Source organism: Ixodes scapularis, unplaced genomic scaffold (genome assembly GCF_016920785.2).
Source record: "Ixodes scapularis isolate PalLabHiFi unplaced genomic scaffold, ASM1692078v2 PGA_scaffold10__122_contigs__length_95168666, whole genome shotgun sequence".
NCBI classification, from domain to species: Eukaryota; Metazoa; Arthropoda; class Arachnida; order Ixodida; family Ixodidae; genus Ixodes; species Ixodes scapularis.
Window position 1 is genome coordinate 92,046,600 of NW_024609836.1, and position 13,991 is coordinate 92,060,590.

At 48.5% G+C, this 13,991-nt stretch overlaps 1 protein-coding gene across 1 annotated transcript in view; it reads left to right on the forward strand.

Annotated features, from left to right (window-relative positions):
- Window positions 1-13,991, forward strand: part of LOC8051264 (ovochymase-1) — a 62,144-nt gene extending 48,153 nt beyond the window's left edge. The window contains exons 7-12 of the mRNA XM_042288632.1: window positions 6,065-6,259; window positions 6,659-6,874; window positions 8,765-8,871; window positions 9,562-9,740; window positions 12,339-12,633; window positions 13,629-13,991. Coding sequence (XP_042144566.1) covers window positions 6,065-6,259; window positions 6,659-6,874; window positions 8,765-8,871; window positions 9,562-9,740; window positions 12,339-12,633; window positions 13,629-13,868 — 1,232 coding nt within the window. The 3' untranslated portion in view covers window positions 13,869-13,991. The remainder of the gene's footprint in view (window positions 1-6,064; window positions 6,260-6,658; window positions 6,875-8,764; window positions 8,872-9,561; window positions 9,741-12,338; window positions 12,634-13,628) is intronic.

Here is a 13,991-nt window from a genome sequence, read left to right on the forward strand (position 1 = left end):
ACGCTCGGGAGTTAGTGTGGGAGGCTCTAGTAACGTAATAGAAATATAATCACAAAAAAAAAAATGTAATCAGCTTGGACGTAATACGTGAAAAAAGTACAGAGCTTCAAGCAGTTTTTTGTGTCGGTTACATTTTGGTATAGACCAACAAAGAACCGAGACGACCAAGACGCGCAGCACTAGCTAGAGAATTTTTTATTGTTACAACTCGCATTACTTACGAAAATCTAGACGGCCCGCGCATTTAGATTGTTCGAGGCAAAAATATGGATGGAAATCAGGCAGGAAATCATCACAAGTTGTCACAGGCACTTATTTAGCCAGTCTGCGTGTGAACGTCGATTTCGTCACTATTCTTGCCCTGGACTAGCACCGTAATCACAAAGTCACTAAACGCTTGTGCTTGATTGAGAGACACTGCATTCGGCGCAGAACATAGTTTTCTTCTTGCTCTGGACAGTGACAATAAATTCGAGGGATGTATTTTCGCCCACAAAATTGTATTTGATTACAATTGTATTTGAAATACCCATGTTTTAGTATTTAAATACATACGTCAAATACATTACCCAATTTGTAATTAAATACAAATCCAAAATACACAAAGTATTTGAAATACGTATTTCAAATATTTGTATTTGAAATACTGCCCATTCCTGGTAATGGATTACTTTATTTACTCGTTATCTAAAAAAATATGAACATAATAAATGAACGGGAGCAATATGAGCAGGCAATTCAGCAGCATAAAGATAACAAGTTCAACAAAATAGAAAACATCGTGAAAAGGAGTATAACCGAAAAAAAACAACGATTTTTTATATGACCTGTCAGTAGGACAACTTGAAAACCGTGGAAGGCACATAAAATAAGGGAAAAATAATGATCAAGAAGACAACGCGGAGTAGGCTCTGCCTCTTTCCATTGCCTTTCATCGTGTTTTTTCAGGAAAAAGCTCTCCGTGGTAATTTGTTTTTGACTTTTACACCGCTTAAAAGACCCGTTTTAAAAGGGAGCTTTCGTAGATCGGTTCCTTTGCCTCTGGATCTCGTAGTGGAGGTAGACGCTGCTACTGAGCATGCGCAGCGCTTGCTTTGTCTGCTGAATTCCACGGATCATTTCCGTGCACCGTAAGCTAGCGGGATGGCGGGTGTTGTGGCAGCTTTCCCTGCCTTGTCAGCGTACAGGTGAACGGAGTGCACCTACACTCTTTTTGGAGGGAACCTTAGTTCCTTTTGGGGTTAAAAGTGCATCCTTTCAAAGTCAGCTTTTACTTCCTTTAGGGGGAAACTTCAACCCTCTTGAGAGGGAAGACGACATATATGAGGGGGCTGCTTTTACCTCTTCTTGGAGGCAACGGCACCTGCACTGGGGGGCTGGTTTTCGCTCCATATAGAGAGGACAGTTGCCCCATTCACGGGGCAATAGTACACATCCCTAGTTTCAACTTTTCTCCTTATGGAGGGAACTATGATCCACTTTGGGGTTAAATGTACACGATGAAGAAAACAGCTCAAAAAACGTGGACTACGAAGAACAAACACGAAAGGACAGTGCTATCCTGTCGTGTTTGTTCTTCGTAGTCCGTGCTTTATGAGCTGTTTTCCCCATCATGTATAACATCAACGAACTGGCCCAGTTCACCACCTTATTAGAGATTAATTAAGATTAATTATAGATTTACAGAAATGTTTATTGAACCTCGTTAAATTTAAAAAAAAAACACTGATTCTAAAAGTCGGGGTTTAACACTGACTCTTACAAATATCAACGACGTTGAGAATTAATCACGCCAGTTGGCCGGTGCCGCCAATGAATGCCTGATCGGCTCCTTCTCTGCGAAAGAAATAACAACAACAATCTTATGAGATATGCAAATATTTTATCATATCCTCAATTTAACGTCGAACGCGACACACCAACGGCCACATAAAGTGAAAACCACCTACCTCCTCCTGCTCTAAAAGTACATTCACACCGGCGATGTAAGCAGCCAAGCGATGCGGCTAGATCGCATCGCAAAAGAATTAGACGGTCCACTGGCGTGCGCGATGAGCGAGTCCAACGCCTTCGTCGGCGAGTCTTTTCTCGAAAATTCATCGCTCTGAACGCCGTTGATTGGCTCAGCCGCTCCGCGACTAAATCGCATCGCACAAAGTCGGGTCAGCAAGCGAATGCTCAAATCGCGTCGCTTTTTGTCCGCGATGGTCGCTTTTGCGATGAAATTGATCGCGCGACTAGATCGCATCGCCGGTGTGAACGCGCCTTAAACGTAGGCGACCCCCGATTCACAAGGCATCTTGTCGCCCGGCTCCAGGCCTCGCCGGGCCGCCGCTCTCTCCCCTTCCTCCACCCGCACACACATACACCGGGAAAAGCTCCTGGCTACGCCACTGGTTAGCGTATGTCAATCTTCTAAATGTCCGCTAGTCCAAGCGACAGTCATTCTAGTTCTTGCTCTTTATGAACTTCGATGGTCTTAACCGTGTCTGCGTTCTCGCCACACACTAATTTTACCGACCGCTCGACGCCTTCAAACGTGAAAACATGTCCGCCACCCCTTTGTCTAGGGAAGCCGGGGGTCTCCTTCCCGGGGCCGTCATAACCGAAGCAAAGTGTCGCCCCGGGCAGAACATATTCCTACCTGCATACGGTGCACACGACTTAGAAATTCAGCTGAAGTCAATGCAGCGCTCTCGGTGACTTCGTAAGAAGAGACTGAGCCGAACAGAACAATGAAGAACGTTCCTGCGCTGGGACGCCTCCGCCGAACGTTTGAGAAGAAAGACCGTTATGACCGGAGGAGAGCGTCGGCGGGGAACGGGCTCGGCACCGGGCAGGCGCCCGCCCACGCATGCGCGAAGAATGACGTGTCATACGAGGAGACCAATTAGCGAACTCGTTTGCGCTTTTCCGCAGTCAATCGCAGCACCCAAACGGGGGTGCACCCTCTGGGAGGTAATATTTACCTCGTTGCTGCTCCCTCGCGGCGAACTTCACCTTGTAGCAACGCGTTCTTAATAGAGTGCGCTAGTGTCCGCTGCGCCTGAGGAGGTAACAAGCGGAGCGCTTCCCCCCTGGCCGGGAGGAGGATGGTAAAGGGGGTCTCTTACCTCCTTTTGGTCCCCTTTTTTTCTAAGAGTGTGTAGATGCGTCTATGTTCCCGTCGGGATTCAACGTTTTTGCCGAATGAGGCGGGTAGGAGACTCACTAACGATGACATCATGAGCAGGCTATATCTTTTAGGTGATATATATATATATATAGTCGCACTCTAAGAAAAAAGGGAGGAGAAAGGTAGCAAAAGCGACTGTTCCTCCTTGTTGCGGACAAGTTGCCCAGAGAAGGGAGGAACGGCAGTTCAGATGAAAGGAAGAGGGCGAGTTCCTCCTTGTTCAGTTGGCGCAGGGGTAGAACATCGCGCTACTGACCAAGTGGTCAACAATTCGATCCCCAGGAAAGTGGTTTTTTTTTTTTTTTTTTTTTTTGTAAAGTTTTTTTTTTATTTTTGTTTACCAAAACACACATAAACAAACCCAGACCGAAGAAAGGAAAATTAAAGTCCTTATTATTCTCTGAGACGTTTTCCTCCTCCAGGCAGACCGGAGAAAGCTTTCGCCCTCCCGACCCATCTTCTTTCGGTTTCGTTTTTCGAGCACATCGCGCACGTTGTTTAATAAAGTAATGATGAGTTGATTGAGCTTCAGCGGCAGCGAAGGCCGCCTGTAATTCCGTCTTCTAGTCCAAACGTGCAGAACATTTTGGTTTCATTGACGTTTTTACCACTAATTTTATCAAATGAGCTAACGAAGCCGCTAGAAACAGCGAAGTTCCGGAGCAGTGCCAGCAGTGCTACATACACTGGGTAAGACGGCCGTCTCCAATTTGCGGGACACACGTGGAACTACAGCAGCGAAACCACGAGGAACTGTGTCGACGTTTTCGACGTTATGGAAATCGCGGGAACTGCGTCCAAGGAAGGCAGGTTTTCCTGCCGGCTGCCTGGGTGCCTTCCGTGCTGAGTTCGGTTCCGTTGTCCCGTGCCGAGTGCCAACCGGCGTTCAACGTGATTCTTCTGCGTGTCAGCAACATCGTCAACGTGGTTCTGTATTTCTTCGTGTCAGCGACATCGTGATGGCAGTGTTGTGGGTTGTGAACAGAAGACTGGAATTATCGCCGATGTGACCGTGTGTTCGCGTATCAGTGGTGTAACAACAAGATGAGATGACGTAAACTGTCGGGCATTGATGCCGCTGGTCGGGCCGTTATCGGAGGGGCCGGGGTGTCGCAGGATGACATTCCGCTTTACATTAAAGAGTTTAAAACCACTTGAGGGATTAGGTGCAGTCGATCGACGTGTGGATAGTCATGTTGGAACGCTGGTCTGAACGGTAAGCTCCTATCGTACAGTGGCCAATGTGACTGTCGGTCCCCGAGAGCGATTGCGCTCTGGGGAAAAGACAACACTACGAAAGTATGACGGAAAGTACGTATATTTATAATGGAAGTTTAGCATAAAAAAAAAAAAGACAGGCAAAATCGAAAAAAAAAAAAACGCTATCCTTTATTTTACTGCTTAAATATATTACGGTTCCTGTAGAACTGGGATGAGCGCTAGAAGTTTTCGAGCTCGCAACGGCGCAGCTCCGTACACTTAACAGTTGTCGGAAGTCGCGGCTTTGACTGCATTCAAGTTGATCGAAAAGCGATTTCTGTGCCCGTGAAGCATCACTTCCAGCTGAGTGGATATCCGCTCTACAGAGATTAATTCAAGACGGCAATTTCAGCTTTGCGCGAACAGCACAAATAGAAAAACGAACACTACAATATAAATACTGGCTACGAAGGGCCATGCGGGAAAACAAACTCATGGCTTGGAACCACATTGGAGCGGCTCGATTTATTGGCTTTCAAATAATTATGGCATGATTGAGCGTCTTCTTTTTAATAAGAGATTCATCCCCTGAGCCATTAAAAATAGCCTCAGATGTATGACATTGCTGGAAAAAAATGAACATGTTCGGAATATTTCTTTTTGCTTAGGGAGTCACCGAAAAATTCCGCACGTTCAAAACGACCACTATAAAAGACGGAAACGCAGGGCTCGCTAGTAGTGATCGGGGTAGTGTGCCGTTTTATTGATGTTTGTATGTGCGATGCCTGTGTATGCGTTCAATATATGTTGACCTGATGTTTGTAGTGTGCGCAACGTGTCTACATGTGTTAGAGATTCCGAAGAAAAGGAAGCGCAATTGTGAAGTAAGGAAATAAAAATATTTTTTTGTAAAACATGAATTGGGCGGTACCTAGCGCCACCTAGCCTAGCTACGTGCGATTACTCTGCTTGACCCTGCCATCTGGTGGCAAGCGATTTAACATCCTTTTACGCTACGCGGCTACGCCATAATTTCGTGTTACCGTGCTGAGGAAAGCCGAGAGGTTGCTTCGGATTTGCTTTTTTTTGAGCGGCTTTTGGTTTTGTGGGCGAATGATTTTCACTCCTCCGTGATGTGCGGTTGACGCAACGGTTGACGAAGGAATTGTGGCTCGAGGAATAGCAAAGGTAGGACATAAAGTGCGCGAACTGAGTGCCGGTTGTCTCCGTTGAACATCGCAGTGCTGACGATGAGAAGACTGAGTGACTGCATGCTTTTGAAACGTAAGTTTCTTTACCTGCAGGGGTAAAGAAACTTCGGAAATGAATACAGTTCGCGGAAAGCTCGTGTTACGTTTTTATTTCCTGCTCCTCTCGCTTCGTGCAATAGACTTAGTGTTCTCGTTAAGCCTTACCGAGCTCGATTTGCTTGATTCGTGGACACCATAATGAGATGCAGTCGACGGAGGAACTTTTCCTCCCCTGCTTAAGGGACGAAAGTTTCTCCCTTTCTGAAGGAACATATGTGTCATGAGCGTTCCTCCCTTTAGGGAGGACTATACTGACCCTTTTTTCTAAGAGTGCGGTGTCGGCTGTTTCTGTTTTTTATACTAGCGAACCTAGGGCATAAAAGATGCAGATGTATTTTTTTTTTGAGCATTTTTCAATACTTTTTTTTTGTCTTCACAGCGTGTTACCTGGAAGACAACGAGTTGTCCGGCGTGATCAAGAGCCCCAGCTATCCGACCTTCTACCCGCTCGAGGCGTATTGCGAGGCCAAGGTGGACGTCCCGCGCGGGAACGTCATAAGCTTCAAGGTACAAGACCTGGACCTGTGCGCATCGCCCAACAACACCGTCACCCTCGTCGACGGGGACGGCCCGGGTAAGCGGATGCAACGCCACATGACGTCAATTTCCGCGATGAATTATTGCGGGTAAATGCACTGAGGGACGGACGGACGTACTACAAATATCTGGGATGAAGCCGCGGTCAGGCTCCTAACGCATCATACAAAAGACGGTCTGCGCACACTGTCTGATTCGGGTTTCCTCCTTGTATGACGGTCACATTGTTCACACAAACACTGTCCGCAGACATTTTCGAGGAGAACATGCTTTGAACAGATAATTTTGTCATTATGTCGGCAGAGAACACGTCAGTCTCTTGTATGATGTACAGAGTTTGAGCAGAGTGACTCCGACTTTATGGAGTTCCACTAAAAGCATTCCACGCTTTAGCAAAGAGGTAGACATATTCGTTCTTTGTTGTACTCGTTGCCAGGTGGCGCCCTCCTGGGGACGCTGTCGCCGGGCGACGCTTACGCCAACGAGAGTTTCGTCACTTCCGGTAGGCAAGCGACGGTGCTGTTCGACGCTCGCTGTGACCGGGCCAACGGCAGTCGAGGCTTTCACATCACGTACGAGGCGGTGCCCGTGCGGGACGCCAACACCACGGGAGGCTCGGCTCTGAGCGACAGGATCCAAGGACTGGACCAAGGTTTGCTCCGGGACGCGTATTCGGAAAAGCTTGTCGAGCAAGGAACGGATTGCGGCGCTCTTGTTGGCATGTTTTCACGAACGTCACATTGCCTGGTTTTCGGGGAAAGAGAGGCTTATTTAAACACGCTACAGTGATTCACGCGCTAGGCTCCAGCTGGCTGCCAGCTTGGCTTACCCATTGCACATAAGGATATCTGGGAGCCGGCTAATGGCTAGCGTGTGACTCACTTAAGCCTCAAACCTCCCTCCTATCCTCTAACCCCCCTCCTCTACCCGCCCCTCCCCCCTCTGCTCTCCCCGTTATCCAGGTGACGTGACGTGACGTTCCTGAAAACGGGCCGACCAGAGTGCATGCTGTCCCGCGAAGCGCGCGAACTCGAATCATTCGATTTTCATCAATCGGTTTGGCCACCGAGAAGGGCATATAGTTGTATGAAGGTAAAAAAAAAAGGCAGGACAAGCTTCTTCTACAAAGTGCTTCAGTCTTTCCACTTTAGCAGAGCGAACGCTGGAGAGGGAGAGTGGAGAGGAGGAAACCGCCAATCCCGACGAATCACGGAGCGAGAAGAGGGTACACAACAGGCCTTGCTTTGCGGAGGTGCCGACAAGACGTGCCCCACTTTTGACCGACTGAGAGGCAGTGTGACCCCACATGCCGCTTCATTGCTGCCCACTTTGTTCTGACAGCCTGCCATTTTGTTGGAAGAAGTCTAGGACCAGTGTGCCGGCTGAACTTCGGGAGCTCTTTGCAGTGGCGTGGGCAGAGAAGGCGCGGTTGAAACTTTTTCCTAGTCCGAATTCCGTCTGAAAGTTTTGAGGGATTTTGCGGAGAGTTCAAGGACCATTCAAAAATGTCATAAAACCTATCCTTTCCGCCCTCCCGCACGCAAAAAATCACGTAAACAAAAAGGAAGATAAATATATTTTTTTTTGCACAATGAAGAAGTAAATTGAGTGAAATAAAAGCAAAAAAAAAAAAAAGAACACGTTGAAAACACTTAAGATTACTTACGTGTAGGAATGCGAAAGACATTAGAGTCCCGCGGGTGAAGTGTTTTGCTCCGGCAGTGACATTAAGCTCGCCAACTGCGCACGCGCAGTGGCCCCGCCGGCTTCACGGGTTCCGTGACGAAGCATCTGCGTTGTTTGTGTTTTATTTCTGAGGCGCGTCCGCTTTAACCTTGAGCACCGCGTGCTTGATGACGTATTTTTATGGCCACCTTTCGGGTACAACGCCGACGCCGCCTTTTCCCGTATTGGAGCATATAAGGCTTTCGCCTTAAAACAAAGAGTGAAGGTCAGTTATAGCTGCGGCTAGAGCCACTGAATAAGCTACGATTCAGAGGAACGACACTTCAGTCATCTTGGTGCGTAAAATCATGGCTGTCACATATCTGAAGCTTTACCTGACATTGCAGAAAACGTTTTTCCGTCCTGAAGGGATGTTAGAACAGTTCCGCGACGAAGCAAAACGTAATCACCTGAGCTTCCTACCGCCGTGTCTAAAGCTGAGGAAGTCGCATTTTTGAATTGTGACGATCGCCCGTGGGTTCCACTCTGCTCCAAGCACCAAGATGGCGGCGCCCACTAGCAGATCAGGGAACGAAGCGCCGATAGTCTAAGCGTAGCTCATTTAGTGGCTCCAGCTGCGCCCGTGCAGTTATTGATTAGTCGGTGCAAGCTCAAGAAAGGCAAGGTGTCGCTTGTTATCGTCTCGCTTCTTGCTTCGGAATTCATTCTTGCGGCTATTGGTTAATGACGTGATCTTATTGATTAGAGAGCAATGATAAAGTGCTCGAAACATGTTACGCATGGCGTTTCTAAAAACCTTAAAGTAACTATAGCATCTAGAAATTCCTTTACAGTTTACTCTGCCCCCTTTCCCAAGGTCCGTGCGGGAAGCCTCTCCTCGCACAACCCGGTGACGCGGCCAACAATCAAGGCTCCAAAATTGTTCGAGGCAGCGACGCCAGAGTTGGCGCTCACCCGTGGCAGGTAAGTCGAGCTCGCCACATATTGCGTTCAGCTCTTTCTGTGCACGCAGTATATCTCCTCAGAGATAAGGCCTGCACCTTGCCCCCAAAACTTTATCACATATACACAATGTCTCTTTCTAAAATTAACATACTTGTTATAAGAAAAAAAAAAAAGGACCATGAAAGTTGCATTTATGCGGTTTGTGCAGGTGAGTTATATGGCCAGGGGGACATAGTATAGGAAGCTAATCGTAACGATCAGTCGACTAATTAGGTAACATTTGTTAACCAACGTTTTAATTAGTGAAGATAGACATATGCATTGAATTAAAACGAAAGAAACACACAAGAGGACGAAAGTCATCGAAAACCACCAGATCGGTAATTTATACAAACACATTGAGCGCTTGGATAGCGTACGTTGTGCGCTAAAAGTAACACTTGTGCGACAGGTACGAGGATGGGGCTCTGATAAGAGACGGAAAAAATCGCACGGGAGCCTTATCGCTCCGGCAGCCTTGCACCTGCTGCGCGAGCGGTAACCTTTACGCATTACTGCGCCTCTCACGCGCTCAAACTCTTCCTAAAAATTTCTGATTCAGTGGTTTCGATGACACTCAGCAAGTGTCTAATTGGAATCAGATGTATATTTTCAGTATTTCAGTCAACAGCAGCTTTAGGCGTTATTCGCCTTCCTTACCATCCTCAGGTGCTTCTCCGCGAGTCAGACTCGAACGAAGCGTTCTGCGGCGGGAGCCTCATCAGCCACCGCTGGGTGCTCACGGCGGCCCACTGCTTCGAGATCTACGGACGCCATAACGTACGCGTGATCTTAGGCAAGCACAGCCTCGTCAACGAGGGAGATCACGAGATCACGCTCTCCGTCAGGCAAGTAGCGGTACATCCTAAGGATTAATGAAATAATAAACGATGCCTCCACCCGAGATGGAGCGCGACTTGCGCCTTTTAGCGTAAAATATCTAATGAACACCCATTCATGGCGAAGAGAAGAGATAAGAGAAAAAATATGAGGTGGGGAATCTTTCGGGGGAAGGGGGGGGGGGGGCCGTTTGTTCGGGAGATAACGTTAACCGTCTCGATCGTTGCTGAAAAATTCGCCTGGTCCGGGCAGGAGGCACAAAGTGTGCTCCATCACAGCTAGAGCATCATTTATTATTTAATAAACCTTGCCCACCATGAAGATTTCTCATAAATGGTGGTCCTCTAACTTTACAAGTGTATGTACAGTGCTAATCACACTTGTCTATAACGCGCGAGCGTGCGGCTTTCTCCGGGGAGCGCTCGACTGGTGGCATTCGCGGAAACTATAGGCTAGTCACGTGGCGCAACATGGAACGGCCCGCTCGAGGGGTGTCAGGCCCACTCTATCAGCTGGCGGCGAACGCGGAAGGCTGCCCGCACGCTTTTTACAAACATCATTCTCGAACCATAAAAAAACTAAAGCATGAATGCGTATCAACGATGTCATCAAAAAACGAAAATATATGATAAAGCACTTTACTTTTATCGCTTATCAAGCTGATAGAGTGGGCAGGACACCCCTCGAGCGGGCCGTTCCATGTTGCTCCACGTGACTAGCTTAGTTTTCGCGAATGCCACCAGCCTAGCGCTCCCCGGAGAAAGCCGCACGCTCGCGCGTTATAGACAAGTGTGATTAGCACTGTACATTTAATTTTCCGCTGCGCACTCGGAGAGCCAATCGCTGCTACCTGCAGGGAGAGCTAGGCCGGGCAAGGGTAAAAAATAACGTTTTGGGAGCTAAAACTGAAACCTGCGTGTTGTAACGCTGCGCAGGACGTGAGCATGTGAGACGGCATGCGTTTTTCTGCTTTTCTTTTTTAAAGTGAAAATGTGTTTTTGAGTCTGTCATTTGCCGAGCTTCCTTCGAAGATTCGCAGTGATCGTCTAAACGAGTTCTCTGCGAGAAACTTGAGCCTACATGTTCGGGGCATTTCGCTTCTTTTTTTATTGCCTTGTCTCTAATTCGAACTCTTTCGAAGATTGCACCGATAGGCTATCCGTGTTTTCTGAAGAAACTATAATCACTGACAGAACGAAAATGGCAGGGAGGTCCTTCAGTTATCCCAGCTCCAGCTTCTCACCTTCGATAACACTTCGGCTTCTCGTGAGCCTAAATCATGCACGAGCAGCCACAGCAGCGCCATAGCCTCCTCTACGCTCTCAAAGCCTGACAGTTCGACAACCATTCCATTTCATTTATTAATCCCTTAAATACCCACGTGGGGCTTGACATAAGGGGGGGGGGGGGGGCAGGCAGTCTTTGTACACTTCAGGTATAAAGTACAAAAAAAAAAGACAAAAAAAAAGACAAAAAAAAAAAAGAAAAAAACTGAGTGCCCGGTCGCAGATTTGGAGCGCGAGGATCTGGTACCACAGACCATCAAAGAGCCACTTCTCGGGGAACCTGGACGTCAGTGCACAGCTTTTGCAGCGGCGAGGACCCGAAACACACTTGTTCTCATGGCGTGAGCATGGCAGATCGCCGCTTCTCGTGGCGATCTGCCATGCCCCGTCAGTATATAGGAGGCCGCTATGGCATGACGGAGGGCGACGGAGCGAATGCTGGAGGCGTCAGAAAGGGACACTCTGCTTTTTTATCCTGTCAGTTACTATAAACCTCGGTGGAAGCAACACATTTAGGTGATGACTCTGGCCGCTCTTCCCGTGGGGAGCGAGCGACCAGATCGTGTTCTGAGCTAGCCTCGAACCAGGAGTAGTTAGTTCCGCGCTGCCGCGGAGTTTGCTGAGGTGTGAGGTCCCTTCTCGGCGGCCACGGTGTCGGCGGCGTAGCGTGCTTGCCTTTTGCGCAGTGTGGTGGTGCGGTGGTGGTGTGCGGCCAGTGGCTGGCCTCGTGTTTTGCTTTGGTGCTGTGTCGATCACAGATGACACAATCGTGCACGAGGGTGAGCCTTAACCCGAAGAAGAAGTAGAAGGAAGAAAACGCAGATTTACTGGCTCTGACGACTTGGTGGCGGCGTGGCGGCGGTGAGGTACGACCAAAAGCGGTGAGCGAGGGAATGCGGGACCACCGCTGGGAGAAACAACCGGAGCAGTCAGTTTGGGAGGGAGCCGATACTTGGGCGCCATCTATACCCGTGCGAGTGCAGCGCTCGGTGCACCGAACATAATGTGGTCGCCGCGTCGGACAAAGAGTCATCACCTAAATGTTTCTTCCACTGTGCTAAACACACGGGCATTTCTCACATGACTCCCGTGATTTTCTTTTAGCGGACCTGAACCGGGACTACATAGAGTACTTGCAAGTGGCGTCATCGCACCCTACAGATGGTCATTCTTACTTGTCCTTGCCGAGAAAAGCGAATTTGGTGGTGCAAAATATACGTGCTAAGCAGCAACGTCACCACAATGGCAGCTGATATGAAGGTCACTGCAAGCCATGTGTACTCTGCTTCATCTCACTTCCACATGCGTTCGATTTAACAGGAAGCTGATTAAACATTCGGATTACAACAACAAGACGCTGGACAACGACATCGCGCTGCTGGAGCTTCGGGCGGCGGTCCAGTACAGTCCCTACGTGACTCCCATCTGCCTAGGAGACGACCAGTTCATTGAGGAGGTGGTGTTCAAGGCGAACAAGTCCGTGCTCGGATTGGCCAGCGGCTGGGGCCGCGTCAACATTAAGGGACCCCGGCCAGAGAACTTGCAGGAGGTCCGATTGCCCATCCTCAAGAAGCAAGTCTGTCTGGACGCTGCCAGCGCCGCTATCAAAAAAAAGGTACGTATATAGGAGTCCCCAGAAGCTGACCGCTGTAGCCTGCGGTATCGCTCTGCTTAAACTCCCTATTGAGCAGAGCGAACACTGGGGGGTTTTCGTAGATCGTCCGGATGACTGCGATAGGATTACCGGATATTCCGCTAGAACCTTTGCACGTTCTATCGTACTGCCATCATGCATCGTTGTCGGAGTTATCAGAAGGATTTACGAAAATTCTTTAATATCGAACCTTAATGATCACGCGGTTTCAGCTGCAAAATGACGCCAACCCTTCTTGCCACTTACAGTCACTAGCTGCGTTTAGACGGATGCGACCGTAGCGCATCAATCGAGATTTGACTATTTAGATTGAGTAGAAGAGAAAAAAGTAGGGAGACAGTGTGCGTGTGATTGGTCCCTGCTCGAGTCTTTGCGCTACAATCGCAGTCATGGAAACCCAGCCTCGGACAGCTTCAGAAACAGAGGGCGTGACTTACTAAAATCACGATTCTTGCTTCGGGATTTGTTTTTTAGGCGTTCTTATTGGCGAATACCGCAATCTTATTGAGAGCGGGGCGACTACGTCATGCCGGGGACTCTCCGCGCCCTATGTCTCTTAAGATGTCAGCGACAACAGACTGTATGACCGTTGGAGCCCAACGCCGGTCTTCCTTCTCATGATACAAACCACATTTAGAAGCTTCACAAACTATGTAAGCTGCCAGCCTCTAATCATTTCTCTACGGTAAGTTGTCGAGTCACGAAACTTTCGAACAAATATGATTATGTTTTTTTTAAAGAGCACATTCTAATTGTTGTTTTTGTTTTTGCTAAAAAGTTTCCGAATTTTGTTTTTAGTGCATACAAAATATATAACATTCTTTGCTTGTTTGTATGTACTCCTTTAATTGGAGGGAAGAACTACGACTTATTTGAAAGCGGTATGATTCGAAAGTTTGAAGACCGCTTACCTACAGCATGCACCCACTTGAGGCTTTCAATAACTTCTCCGGCAGATCACGGACAACATGTTTTGCGCGGGGTACGACAACCAGCCGACGGTGCCGGACACCTGCGAAGGCGACAGCGGCGGGCCCTTCGTGGCGCAGCTCGGAGACACCTGGTTCCTGGTGGGCATCGTGAGCTGGTCCCACATGGGCAAGTGCGGAGTGCCCGGCAGGTACGGCTACTACACCAAGGTGAACAACTACAACCAGTGGATCACCAGTACCATAGCCTCCAGGACCACCCAGTGACGCAAGCCCGCGCTGCCGTGACAGCAAAGACTTCGCTATGGACTGAGAGCCTTCTCTTGTAACTAATAGACCGATGGATAGATAGATGAATGGATGAGGGTGAACCCTTTGAATCGGGCTTCA